At 45.2% G+C, this 12,954-nt stretch overlaps 1 protein-coding gene across 1 annotated transcript in view; it reads left to right on the top strand.

Moving 5' to 3' along the window:
• The first annotated feature begins 3,824 nt into the window (after positions 1-3,824).
• The window catches only part of pdss2 (prenyl (decaprenyl) diphosphate synthase, subunit 2), a 31,599-nt gene continuing 22,469 nt past the window's right edge, over positions 3,825-12,954 (top strand). The window contains exons 1-2 of the mRNA XM_062523550.1: positions 3,825-4,503; positions 10,455-10,589. Coding sequence (XP_062379534.1) covers positions 4,262-4,503; positions 10,455-10,589 — 377 coding nt within the window. The 5' untranslated portion in view covers positions 3,825-4,261. The remainder of the gene's footprint in view (positions 4,504-10,454; positions 10,590-12,954) is intronic.

The raw sequence follows: 12,954 nt of genomic DNA, 5'->3' as shown, positions 1-12,954 counted from the left end.
ACAAGATTAGAAGATGGAATTTTCGTCTCTTGGGGGAGAGTGAGTGGAAAAAGTACAGTCATGAGACAAACAGGGGTTTGCTCTCTACGCTGCTCCATGCTTGTTTACAAACCATCTCTATTTCAAAAGATACTTATGGGATTTCGAGTAGAGGGGAAGTTTTACAAAAGGAATTAAAACAAGATACAAAACAGCTGGGTCGAGAATATCATTACAATTACAATCATCCGCTGCTGGTTAGTCAAAGATAAACATTCAAGTCTCAATCAAGAGTCCAAATAAAGCTTGGTTAATATGCCCGTATAGAGGCTGCATGGCATAGATGCGTGGTTCACAAGATGTGCGCGTATCCAAAATGTTTGTGCCTCTGTGTTATCATTAAAAGATTAGAAATAGCATGTGCAGGAATTGGTGCATTCAGGACAATATGAACCCTTTTCTGGTGCCACTTTACATATTGACACAAGCATTTTACTTGGCAACTCAAAAATCAAGGTCTCATTTGATTTAAAAAAAAAAAAAAAAGCTCAAATCTATAGGTGGCTCAGAGACCATGTCATTTATGAAAATGAATTTGCGTAATACTTCTGAATTATATAATATTGACAGGACTTGCAGAAGTCTGTCAAGTTCAAAAAGTCACATTGGAAGACAGCCATAAGTCATCTTGTAATCAGACAGAGTAACACTGAGGATTCGGGTCAGAGACCAAAGTAATACATGATCTAATTAATTTTTGTTTAAAGTTACACCTCCATTTTATTGATAACCATCACTGACACCATTGCTGCCATTAAATCAGAGAGAGAGAGAGGGAGAGAGAGGGAGGGAGGGAGACAGGGCTGACTTGTTCATAAGGAAGAGGAGGTGCCCCCTACTGCCCAGAAGGGCCGCAGGCTTACATGCAAAACATAAGATAATAGAGCAGGGTCTTTATTTGGGTTATAAGAATGAGTCATTTGCATGTGTTTTCATTGCTATGACTGAAGGTTGCTTACATTGAATATTGCGTCTGATATCGCGCTTGGTGAATTTTTTCATTTATTTATTTTTTTCATTTTTGAGTATGATCTGAAATTGGTGTTTTGCGTTGTGCTGTATGAGATTACAGATATAAATGCATAAATGCATCTATCAAAATCACTGCTCAGGTAAGTCTGTAAACTCTCAGGTGTGACTGACCTCTGACTGTGTCCAGGTAGGTGATTAATCTCCACCATACCAAAAGCATCTGACAACATACTGTACATACAAGCACATAAAAAACAATAACTTATTTTGTGTAGTCGTGTACTTCTAATTCCAAATCATATAGCGATTGCTACATGATATAAACGTGACTTTTGATATACTTGAACAGTTCTGTAGCGTCTTAACCTAATAAGACAAAGTAATCGAACACTGTGTTCCCACTTCTAGAAAATAAAATGACTTGCCATAACGAGACAGAACAGCAACGGCTAAAGACATAGAGGGCCATGTCTTATGTCAGTCATCAGATACAGTGCTGTGATAATGAGTATACCAAATGTAGCCTCAACTTTTCCATTGTGTGCTCTATTAATGCAATGAAATCCTGAGCACCTAAACTTTGCAAAACTTTTGAATCTCAATTAATTCAGAAAACAGATCTAAGGCAGCTGATGTATGATGTGTGTCCTTAAAGTGTTTCAGTGTAATTAAATAACAGTAACAGTGGAATTGACCATGAGCGAGATGGGAATACAGGAGCACAGCAGGATTTGTGAAATGACTTTTAAAAAGAAACAGTATAGCACTATGAAGCACTCCACAGAGATAAGTTATATTGTTTGATACACTGTTGCAAAATAGGCTAATCAGAAACACTTTTTTGTTTAAACCAAGCCCATACTTTTCTGAGATCATGAGGATTACATTTGTCTAAAGTCACCAATAGGCCTATGTCACATCATTTGTTTTCTGTTGAATGTTCTATATTATATTCTATATTTATATTATATTTATACAAATTCCATTCATATTTAGACATTAATGTTAAAAGAACACAGCAAATGTTCAATTCTATTCATACATGACTGTACAAATCCAGTGAAAATACAAACCAAGAAAAACCAAGAAAGGTAATATGACATGTTAGGGTAGGCTAGGGAGTAAGGGGTAGGCCTAAGTACAGTAGGCCTAAGCCTACAGTAAGCCTAAAGACTGCTAGCCTATATGTTGAGCACATAAGCAGGAATAGTATTTTCGAAAAGGTGTCAAATGCTTTTGCCGTTAATTAACTAAGCTGATATAATGCCCATTACTTCATGCTTGTGTGGGAATTTGAAACGTGGTCACACACAAAAAGGGCTAGGCTATTGATTACTGTTTAAGACTGCATTTGGTACACATTTGTATTGAACCAACGTCCTGTAGAGTTCGGTATAAAAACGTGTATGCTACCTTTAGGCCTATAACCTTAAGCTACATGTTCAATCACACATGACGAGAACCTAATTTAGGCTACACCTTTGCAGCTTGTCTTGAAATCCTGAGTTTCTTGCTGATTTTATTGAAATAGCCATCACTTTCACTGTGCAAACCTGAGATCTTTCAGCTTCAGTTTTAGTTGGATCACACATTAAAGGGATATTCCGCCATTTTTGGAAATGCGCTCATTTTCCACCTCCCCTCGAGCAAAACAATCGATATTTACCTTGTTCCCGTTCATCCAGCCATTCTGTGAGTCTGGCGATACAACTTTTAGCTTCAGCCTAGCATAGATCATTGAATCGGATTAGACCATTAGCTTCTCGCCTGCTAGCTTCATGTTTAAAAGTAACTAAGATTTCTGGTAATTTTCCCATTTAAAACGTGTCTCCTCTCAAGTTAGAAAGTGCAATAAGACCAACTGAAAATGAAACCTGCCGTTTTTCTAGGCTGATTTGACATGGAACTACACTCTCATCTGGCGTAATAATCAAGGCAACTTGCAACCTACTGGCACTACTACTGCTTGTTGTCTATGGGGACTATTTTCAGATGCTGCGTACGATATCACTGCGCCTATGGTACGTTTGCAAGTTGCCTTGATTATTACGCCAGATGAGAGTATAGTTCCATGTCAAACCAGCCTGGAAAAATGGCAGGTTTCATTTTCAGTTGGTCTTATTGCACTTTCTAACTTGAGAGGAGACACATTTTAAATGGGAAAATTACCAGAAATCTTAGTCACTTTTAAACATGAAGCTAGCAGGCGAGAAGCTAATGGTCTAATCCGATTCAATGATCTATGCTAGGCTGAAGCTAAAAGTTGTATCGCCAGACTCACAGATTGGCTGGATGAACGGGAACAAGGTAAATATCGATTGTTTTGCTCGAGGGGAGGTGGAAAATGAGCGTATTTCCAAAAATGGCGGAATATCCCTTTAAGTGCAATAGCCTATCTTAACAGCAGAAGGGCCTAACAGAATTTTCGTTTTGTGACCAAGTCCAATTCTCACTCACTAATATTCTTTGCCACAGGAGTCCTCTGTGCTTGATGTTAGAAACTCCACGTTTGAAAGACAGAGGGTGCAGGACAAGTGGAGCAAACCTGTCCCCTAAAACATACAAAACTGTTCAGAATTCAGCATTCCAGAATTCCAGTTAGTTCCCGTCATTCATTGAAACGGGAGAACAGGAGTTTGGAGGAATATAAGAGGCATCTGGGGAGTTCACGCCATAGAACATATATCTATGGTTCGCGCTCTGTTGTTTTGTTGGTGTTTGGTTCAAGTGTTAGCGGACGCTGATGGTGATCAGCGATGAAAGGGTTAAGAAGTTGCGACAAGCCGTATTCCGATGTAGTCAAGATGGCCGCGCCGTTGCAGGTGTCATAACACCTGGCTCGCTTTATTCTCAGGACATTACCGGTTTCAACATCATCTTGTGCAGAAATTATGAATAACTAAACCGTCGCATCGATCGTTTGTATCAGCGTACAATGTTTTACTTTGAAGAGTATAAAAGTTGATTTACATTAGGACGTGACATTGCCAGTCGCCACCATGACTGCTAGCTGATTAGCTTCCTGGGTTAAAAGTGTCTGGTTGATCTACAGATTCATTGATTATGTGAGAGAGACTAGCTAGTCTAACGGACTAGGCAATGGTTATTACTTTACTGAATTAACTTTCATATTTGAAACACTTGCTTTTACGTCATTTGTAACGTGCTAGGGATACTACAGTGTAGTACAGGGTTGATTTGACTTCTCCTCATTAGCTCCTCACAAGTTACATGTGAGTTTTCTAGCCCAATGGCAGTAATGTGGTCTCGACTTTCGTGCATCGGTTTTGGTAGAGGGAAAAGGAGCATCAGCCTTTTCTCCAACACGTCTCCTTCGAACTGGACTAAAGTGGTCTCAGATGCGGAGAAAATTGTTGGATATCCGACTTCATTTATGAGCCTTCGCTGCTTACTCAGTGATGAACTTAGTAATGTCGCAATGCACGTCAGAAAACTTGTTGGGACAAAACATCCACTTCTCAACACTGCAAGGTATGATATGACTTTACATCTCAATCTCACTTGTGATTTTTATTTCATCTTCTATAACAAATCTTGAAATTGTCTGGAAATAGTAGCTCGCCTCTTACCACCGAGTTGCAGTCCCTCATGTGCATATGAATCGTGTAGTCTACTTGGCGCTAGCCATAATTGCCTTAATTACTTTGATTTCCTTATACACTCGTGTGGCATTTCACAAATAATAATTACATGGGCGTGTGGGACTGAAGGGTCTTGCATGCACTCTGTTACAGTATTTAAACTGACTATTACAATAGTTAGTTTTGGAGTTTTGGAGTCAAGATAATGATGGGTATATAGGCAGGTTCAGTTGTCAATCAAAGGTGTCACCGCAGGTGGAATCATTAGTCTATATTGTAGCAGACGAGGGGCTTGGATGGAGGGGATGTGATCTTTCTGCAGTAGGCCTAAATGTCTGGTCTGGACTAGCCAACCTACAGTAGCTTTGGTAAGGTCCACACTACAGTGTACATGTACTTTGGAAGATAGAAGGATACAAGCAAGAGAACATGACTGTTTTAACTAGAGGAGGGTTTGCTATGTAGGAAACCGTTTTTGTACACTTTTACACATACGTAAACTGTCTGCTAAGTGAAATTTCATTTGACAGGCTTTGCTCCATCAATGCCATTTTGAATGAAAAATACTCTGTTGATATCTGGATTTGTGTTAGGGAGGCACATTGTTGGATATCTGCCGATATTTTCAACATTTATTTTGGCCAATTGCCAATACAATTGAAAATATGTTTTTATTTCCTTATTGTGATGGCCTGTTTGTTGTAGATAAAGGCACATTTCCCTCTACCCTCAAAACAAATCTGTATGACACTTTTTCTGGAATCCTGATAGTTTGTGCCGATATAATCCTGCCAATTTATCTGCTAGGAATATCTGCACAAGTTGATAATACAAATCTTTAAGCTGTTATCTGCTGATGCTGATGTTGTTGTACTGATAATATTGTGCATCCCTACTTAGTGTTTCCATTGGCTGCATGTCTTTATAGTACTCTTTAAAATGGGGGGTGGAGGCTCCCTCCTGTGGTTTCTCATAGCAACTCCAATACTGCCGCCTTACCTCATGGTCCAAGTCTGTCTGTTAGGTCCAGTTTTTGCTGTCAAGCCAAAATCGACTGATGTTTTATTTAACAAAGGTAGAGGGCCGTAAATTTGAATGCTGACAAAGTGCAAAGTCACTCTTTGAGCAAAGTTGTTGTGCATGATCTAAAGCCACCATGTGGTATGTGAGAGCTTCTCTCTGCCCCACTGATGTTTAGTTGACTACTGTGCAAAGTTATTAAGTTAGCTTTAGTTAGACTTGTTTCAATTAGGGCTCAGAATGTCTCTGTTCTTTAAGACTAACAGCACTCTCAAATGAGGCAAAATGTGCTAAAACAGTCCAGTTGTGATCTGCCATTTCATTGTTTTTGGTAGGGTATCACCTTAGTCAGAAAGCAGGCAATGGAAGGGGGTCCTTTAGCGAGGTTTTGTTTGTTCACAGTTTTGATGAACAATGATGCATGTAAAATTGAACTGTGAAGTTATATGTAAACACATCTCATTGCAATGGATATGAAAATGTATATATATATATATATATATATATATATATATATATATGGATGCTTAATCCTTCAAAAATAAGGTGTGAAAGGATTTATGAAAGTGGGTAAAATGAACTGGATGTTTGCTAAAAAGAAGTGATTTGTGAATTGATTTTTTGAAGAAAGAGACCTTGACATGCATGATGCATTGCTGATGTTATGATATTGAGAAGTAATCCTTAAATATATGAAAGCCACTGACAAATTGAGTTTAAAGCGGTGCATTCATTTAGTATCTTAACTCTGTCGCCAAAAGGTGCATACGCTGGAATTTTACTTCCAAAATGTTGGCAAAGCTGAAGGGTAGGAACTCATGCCAGCCTTTCATACCCTTCAAGGGTGCGACCACCAGAGTGAAGAGCAAAGACAGGGAAAAGTGAGAGAGTGAGGGAGGGAGAGAGTCTGCAAGAGGAAAAGAAAACTGGAACCCAATCTGACCATGTGGACGACCGTGCTGGAAACCATAGCCCAAGGGTGTAATAACCTATACACCTGAATCTGATATGACAATCCATTTCAGTGTTGTAGCACCGGGCCTGAAGTGGACCTCTGACAGTCTGAATCCTCACCGTCAGCGCGGGCCAGCCAGCTCGTATTTCCTGGAGTGTCTCCGCCCCAAGACGTGGAGCGGACAAAAATATCCACAATGGCAGACAGGCGGACCCCGGGCCCGGCTCGCTTTCCTCCTCCTCCTCTCCCCTTTCGCTTCATTCTTAAAAAATGCCACTCAGCTCGTTGAAGTTTAGGAGAGTGGGAGAAGAGAGCAAAGAAAGACAAGCAGTGAGTGAGGGAAAGGGGGAGGGAGTGAGGGAGGAATAGAGATGGGAAGAGTGTAGGAGAGAGAGAGGGGAGGGAGGGAGGTATGATTAAAGTTGGTGGTGGGATCCACTGAGTGAACGTCACTTTTGATGACCACAGAGAAGGTCTTTGATTCTTGTCTGACCTGTGTAAGCGCTGATTGCTGAGGGCGACCTCTTGACCTCTGTCTGACATACGCACGCCACTGATGGCTCATGTTTGAGTCACCTGATAGACCCCCTTTCACATGCCTCCTTCAACAATGGCCAACATGCTCCTTCAAGAGCTGCAGTTCTGCAATTTGTCAGGAGATGACATTATCTCTGTGAAATGACAGCCCCTCCCATTGTCTGTTCTTTTGCTTTCTTTCTTTCTTTCTCTCTCTCTTTCTCTCTCTCTCTCTCACACACACACACACACACACACACACACACGTACGTACACATACGTACACACACTCCTCTCCCCTTGTGCCCTTTTGGCTCCGTGCTCATTGGCACAGTAGGCTGACTGATTGATTGTCTCCTGGGGTGCAGGCTGACACAAACATGACTAATTTCTCCCTTCTAGAGCGGAGCGGGTGCCGTCGCATCTGCACTGGCATACCCCGCGCTGCCCTTCATGTACTCCAAAATGAAGGAATTTGATTCCCGCACGCATTTTCTTCGTCAGCTGGTGGGACTATGAAAGCAGGGTCTGTGGTGGCTGGGATAAGCATTCGCCTGTCAAAATATCCCAAGCAAACCACACTTTCCCCTTTTTGTCCTTTTTTAAGGTGTGACATCAGATCTACGGCTAGCCCTGCGACTCAACTACTTTAACAGTCAGAGGGGATGGATACTTTTCTCCTGACCTCCGTCTCTGGGTGTCTCCGTCATCTCTCTCTCTCTCTCTCACACTCTATGCGTTTTGCTGTGTCCTTTGTTCTCTCTCTTCCAGACTGCAGTTTGGTACTGTGCTCTGCTCTCTGCCTCTCCTTGGCTGTGTCTCCTTCTCCATCCACCTTTCTCTCTCCTCCTCTCTTTCTCTTGGCTGTGTTGGTTGGGTGGGGTGAGGTGAGGTGGGGGGGGGTGAGGGGGGGGTCGTGTAGAGGTTGGTTGTCGGGTGTCTGAGTAGGAGCCGAGAGGGCGTGGCCACATGTCATCTGTGGTCGCTAACGACGGCGTTGATTCATGGCGAATGGGACTCCCTAGGGGCGGGATTAGAGGTGCTCTATCTAAGCGCTCCCGCGGGAGAGCCAGGGTGTTTTATCTCCTCGGCAACCACCAGCAGCCGCAGCAGCTTAGCCCCAAACCGCCAACAACCCCCCCACCCCCAAGCACGCACACATGTAGACACACACATACACACACTTAGACACATAGGTCTGGAGAAGATCATACTGAACCACAGCAGATCAATGAGTCTAACATCCAGTGTGTGCTCTCTCTCTCTCTTTCTCTCTCTCTCTCTATCTATCCATCCATCCCCCTTTCTCTTGCTCTCTCTCTCTCACACACACACACACACACACACACACACACACACACACACACACACACACACACAGACACAGACACACACACACAGACATACAAATAAAGACATACACATGCACAGAGGTGCTATAGTGATGGGTAGATTTGTTGTGTTGTGTTCCATCACAGTCAGATTGAATTTCAGATCAGACCATGTTGTCAGATGTGTCAGACCAGCCGTGGTCTAAGAGCAGACCTTAAGGACCAGTCCTGCTGAGACAGTCCAGACCTTCGATCAGTCCACTCCTGCGTTTGCCTTTTACAATTGCACCTGAGCATTGAACTTGGTTGTTAGTTTTGCATAATGGATGTGTTGATGGTTTGGAGTGTGAATTTCCCTCAAATATTTCAGTCTAAAGGAGAAAACGGCAAATAACGTTTTACTGAAACCAACAAAATATTTATTTATTTAATTTGATTTGAAGTAGGAGCTGTTGGCCCAAAGGATGTCTCAGAATTCCCATATCCTCATCCCTGTAGCATCTGAACTGCATCTCTCTTTGAGCCTGCCATCAGTATGCTGCTGTTTGGTTTGAGCCGCCTGTGCTCAGCTTGTCTTTACATATCTGTCTGGAGGTAAAAGATTCTGAGCCAGTGTGCTGCTGATTATTCAGAGGCTGTTGCAGGTCAGACACGAGAGCCACACGTCAGCGCGCCGCCATCCAGCCGCGCCGTCGGACTCATCCTTTGACTCGGCGGCAAATTAGCGACGATCTTGAAAGGCAGCCTCTCCTCGTAATTGTCCTGACCTCCATCCCGGCGCCGTCCTGAAGGAGCAGCAATTAGCTGATTCTGTTTGCCTTGTGTCGGAACCCGAGTGAATAAAGAGCATGTTGCGGGGGACTCGCGAGCCCAAATGAAGTGCGCCGCTCAAGCCCACAGAGGTAGTCTCGTCTGTGAGAAATCGGAAAAAAAGAGAGGAAGAAACGTCTTGTTAACCGAATGCTTCTGTGCATATGATTACCATATGATTATGGGGCTGTGGAGTTTTGGGGGGATTTGTTGCTGCTGGAGCAGGAGGAAAGCACCCAGGCTTGTGTTTACCCCTGGTATTCCGGGCTGAGTTGCGCGGGGGGGTTCTTGTTGTGAAAATGAGATTGATCCCTGGAGGTTCTGGCCTCTGCAGAGGATAAGTCAGCCTATTGCGAGGGTCCGCCGTGGCACCACAGCAGGGGAGTGGGAGTGGGGGGAGAAGAGAAGACCGCCGTTTGAATTTCTTATGCAAGTGGCATGCTAGGGGCTTCCCTCCGTGGAGTTCAAAAAGCACGGGTAATATTAGCTGCTGCATTCTGCTGGGCTGAGTTTGAAGGTGGTCTACAGGGACCTCGGGCTGTTCTCTGAAGTTTGTCCTCAGTTATAACTTTCTGTGTGTGTGTGTGTGTGTGTGTGTGTGTGTGTGTGTGTGTGTGTGTGTGTGTGTGTGTGTGTGTGTGTGTGTGTGTGTGTGTGTGTGTGTGTGTGTGTGTGTGTGTGTGTGTGTGTGTGTGTGTGTGTGTGTGTGTGTGTGTGTGTGTGTGTGTGTGTGTGTGTGTGTGTGTGTGTGTGTGTGTGTGTGTGTGTGTGTGTGTGTGTGTGTGTGCGCGCATAGCGGTTGTGTGTTCCCGTTGCTCAGCTGGTATGAGTTTGATTCCTAGGGTGCACAGCAGACATGCCTCCTCTGTAGTGTGAGCCACTTTGGCGGAAACCAAAAGCAGTCCACAGAATAAATAAAATGTGTGTGGTTCCAATGTTGGTCTCGTCTTAATTCTGAAGAAAAACAATTGACTATATGGAACTTTAAATGATATTCTGTTTTATTGTGTATTAGTAACATAACATTATTCGAAGTGATAGTGCTGTATTGTAATTGTACAGTTGGACCAGATAGGGTTTTGTCTCTCTTTATTAAAATGGCTCATAGGAGGTTAACTGAACTGACAAGGTGGGATGCTGTGAGATTTGAAACACACACACACACACACACACACACACACTGATGCTAGTGTGCCTCTTGTGCCACAGGGGCTTTGTGTACGACAGCAAGAACAACCTGCAGATGCGAGGGCTGGTGGTGCTCCTCATGTCCAAGACGGCCGGCCCCAGCCACAGCGTCCCCGACCCCCAGCTCCCGGACATGGTCAGCGGCATCTACCCTAGGTAAGACCAGTCTGGTACACACACACACACACACACACACACACACACACACACACACACACACACACACACACACAGAGTCTTACAGACACTCCACATGTCCCCATAGCTTTATTTAGCCCCGGGCAAACCTCCTTCTCAGATGCAGGAGGGTAAGTCTTGCGATCGATCCCTGTTGTCTGTGCGCCTCTACGGTGACGCAGCTCTGATTGTGTTTTGTAAATGTTTTGACCATGTGGAGCCACATCAGGCAGCAAGTCTTCAAGGTCAGATTCACATTGTGACCAGAAAGCAGCTGAAACTTCTCCTCCTTTTCTGATCTCGTGCAACACAGAAGCCCTGAAGGCTCAGTATCCTTGTCTTTCTCCAACAAATGGAACTGCCAGCCTCGAAGGTCAAAGCAGCCATAGAAAAAGTACAGAATAAAAACATAAATAAGAACATCTCTTTAGAGAACATACTGAAGACTGCAATAAGCTCTGCTACAGCACTTTTTTTCCCTCAAGAGAATGACTGTGACCTTGGAGAGATTCCCCCCAAACATCCATTTCAGCAGTGGTAATGAAGTGAGTTTTTTTGCTCACTCCTAAAAGTGCTCTTTTCCACTCCGTGTGTGTGAGAGTGAGACTCTGTCGGCAGGGCATCACGGCTCAGTCTCCCACAGCTCCGGTCCTCTCCATCCCTGATGAATTCCGCCACATGAGTCCGGCAGACAAAGGAGGAGGATTTGGGGCATCGGAGATCCCCGGGGGAGCAGACAGGAGGAGGCAGGGAGAAGCCATGTTGGCTCCCCCGTCTCCTAAGCCTCCACCACCTCCACCTCCTCCTCCTCCTCCTCCGCCTCCTCCTCCTGCTTCTGCACCTCGGTGCTCCCGGTCCGGGGCCAATTTGAACCAGTGCCAGGGGTGCTAAACGACTGGCTAGCGCTCCTCATTAGCGACTTCATTCCAGCCCCCCCACAGGCTGGTCATCTGGCTCGGGGACCTGAGCGGCGGAGCGGGCCTCGGCCCGAGATCCTGGCGCTGGCTGGGAGGGGCTTTGAGACGCTTGTGCTGTGCTGAGCTTAACAGTGCGCGCTAGCACTAGCGGTCCTCGTTTGAATTCTAGAAACGCCGTTCTGTTCTCATGCCATACGCGCCAGACACCACCTCCCACCACGCACGCGCCCACAAGAGCGCACACACACACACACACACGCACGCACAGATACATACACAGATACACACACCCACACCCACAAATATACACACGCAGACAGCAAGAAGAATCCAAACTCTAAAGCAACAATTTAGGATAGGCACACCATTGTTGCCCCCTTCACACACAACACTGCACACCCAAGAGCTGCTCGTGTGGCAATGGTTAGGGCTAATTCTGAAAGTGGAGACAGGAGTGGCTCAGCATGCGCTTGTGTGTGTGTATGTGTCTCTCTCTCTGTGTGTGTGTGTGTGTGTGTGTGTGTGTGTGTGTGTGTGTGTGTGTGTGTGCGCGCGCGCATGCTGCTCTGCTGCCAGAAGGTTCTCCTTCAGTTTTGGGGAGCTGGGATTGCGGGAGACACGCACCGGGCGATTGGGGCCTATTGGTCGGACAGGGATCGTATGACTGGGCTTGTAAAAGAGGGGGAGTGTGCATTCATTCATGTTTTGCTGCCTGCCTGCCTGCCGGTGATGGCACAGCCCTCCTGCCTGGTCCAACCTTGCGCTCATATCCTGTTTCCGATTACAACTGTCTTTTACAAACACCTCATGCAAAACACACACAAACAGACACACACGCATGCACAGAGGGAGAGAGACAAACATAAGGCTTTTTTTTTGGTAGAGGAATGCCGCATAGAAAGGGCAATTTTCATGTGTGGATCATTTCATGGTGTTGCCAAGTAGTTACCAGAAGCTGCTGTTGTGTTTGGCAGGTAGGGAGCGAGGCGTCTGAATGAGCTCTTTCTTGAGCTGGGTCTGGCTGGGGGAAGGAGAGAGAGAGAAAGCGAGAGAGAGAGCAAGCAAGGGAGAGAGCGAGAGAGAGAGAGAGAGAGAGAAGGATGCAAGAGGAGAGAGAGAGCAGAGAGGAAAAGAGAGGGCATGGCAGTGAGGGGTGGAGAGAGAGAAAGCGAGAGAGGTGTGATGGGCAGAGAGTGATGTGATTTACAGAGAAAGACAGAGCAAGAAAAAAAAGACAGGAGAGAGAGAGAGAGAGAGAGAGGGAATGAGGGGGAGAGAAGAGAAGTGCGGTAGAAGTGGCCCGTGGGAGGAGGGGATGGGACGCTGGTGGTGGTGGTGGTGGTGGCGACGCTCCCTTCCCCCTGCTGTCGCCGACGCCGTCGCCACCACCAGTCACCACCGCCTCCTCCAGGGCCAGAAGCCGCCAC

This window comes from Sardina pilchardus, chromosome 20 (assembly GCF_963854185.1).
Source record: "Sardina pilchardus chromosome 20, fSarPil1.1, whole genome shotgun sequence".
NCBI lineage: Eukaryota > Metazoa > Chordata > Actinopteri > Clupeiformes > Clupeidae > Sardina > Sardina pilchardus.
This window is presented reverse-complemented; position numbering and strand designations above follow the sequence as displayed.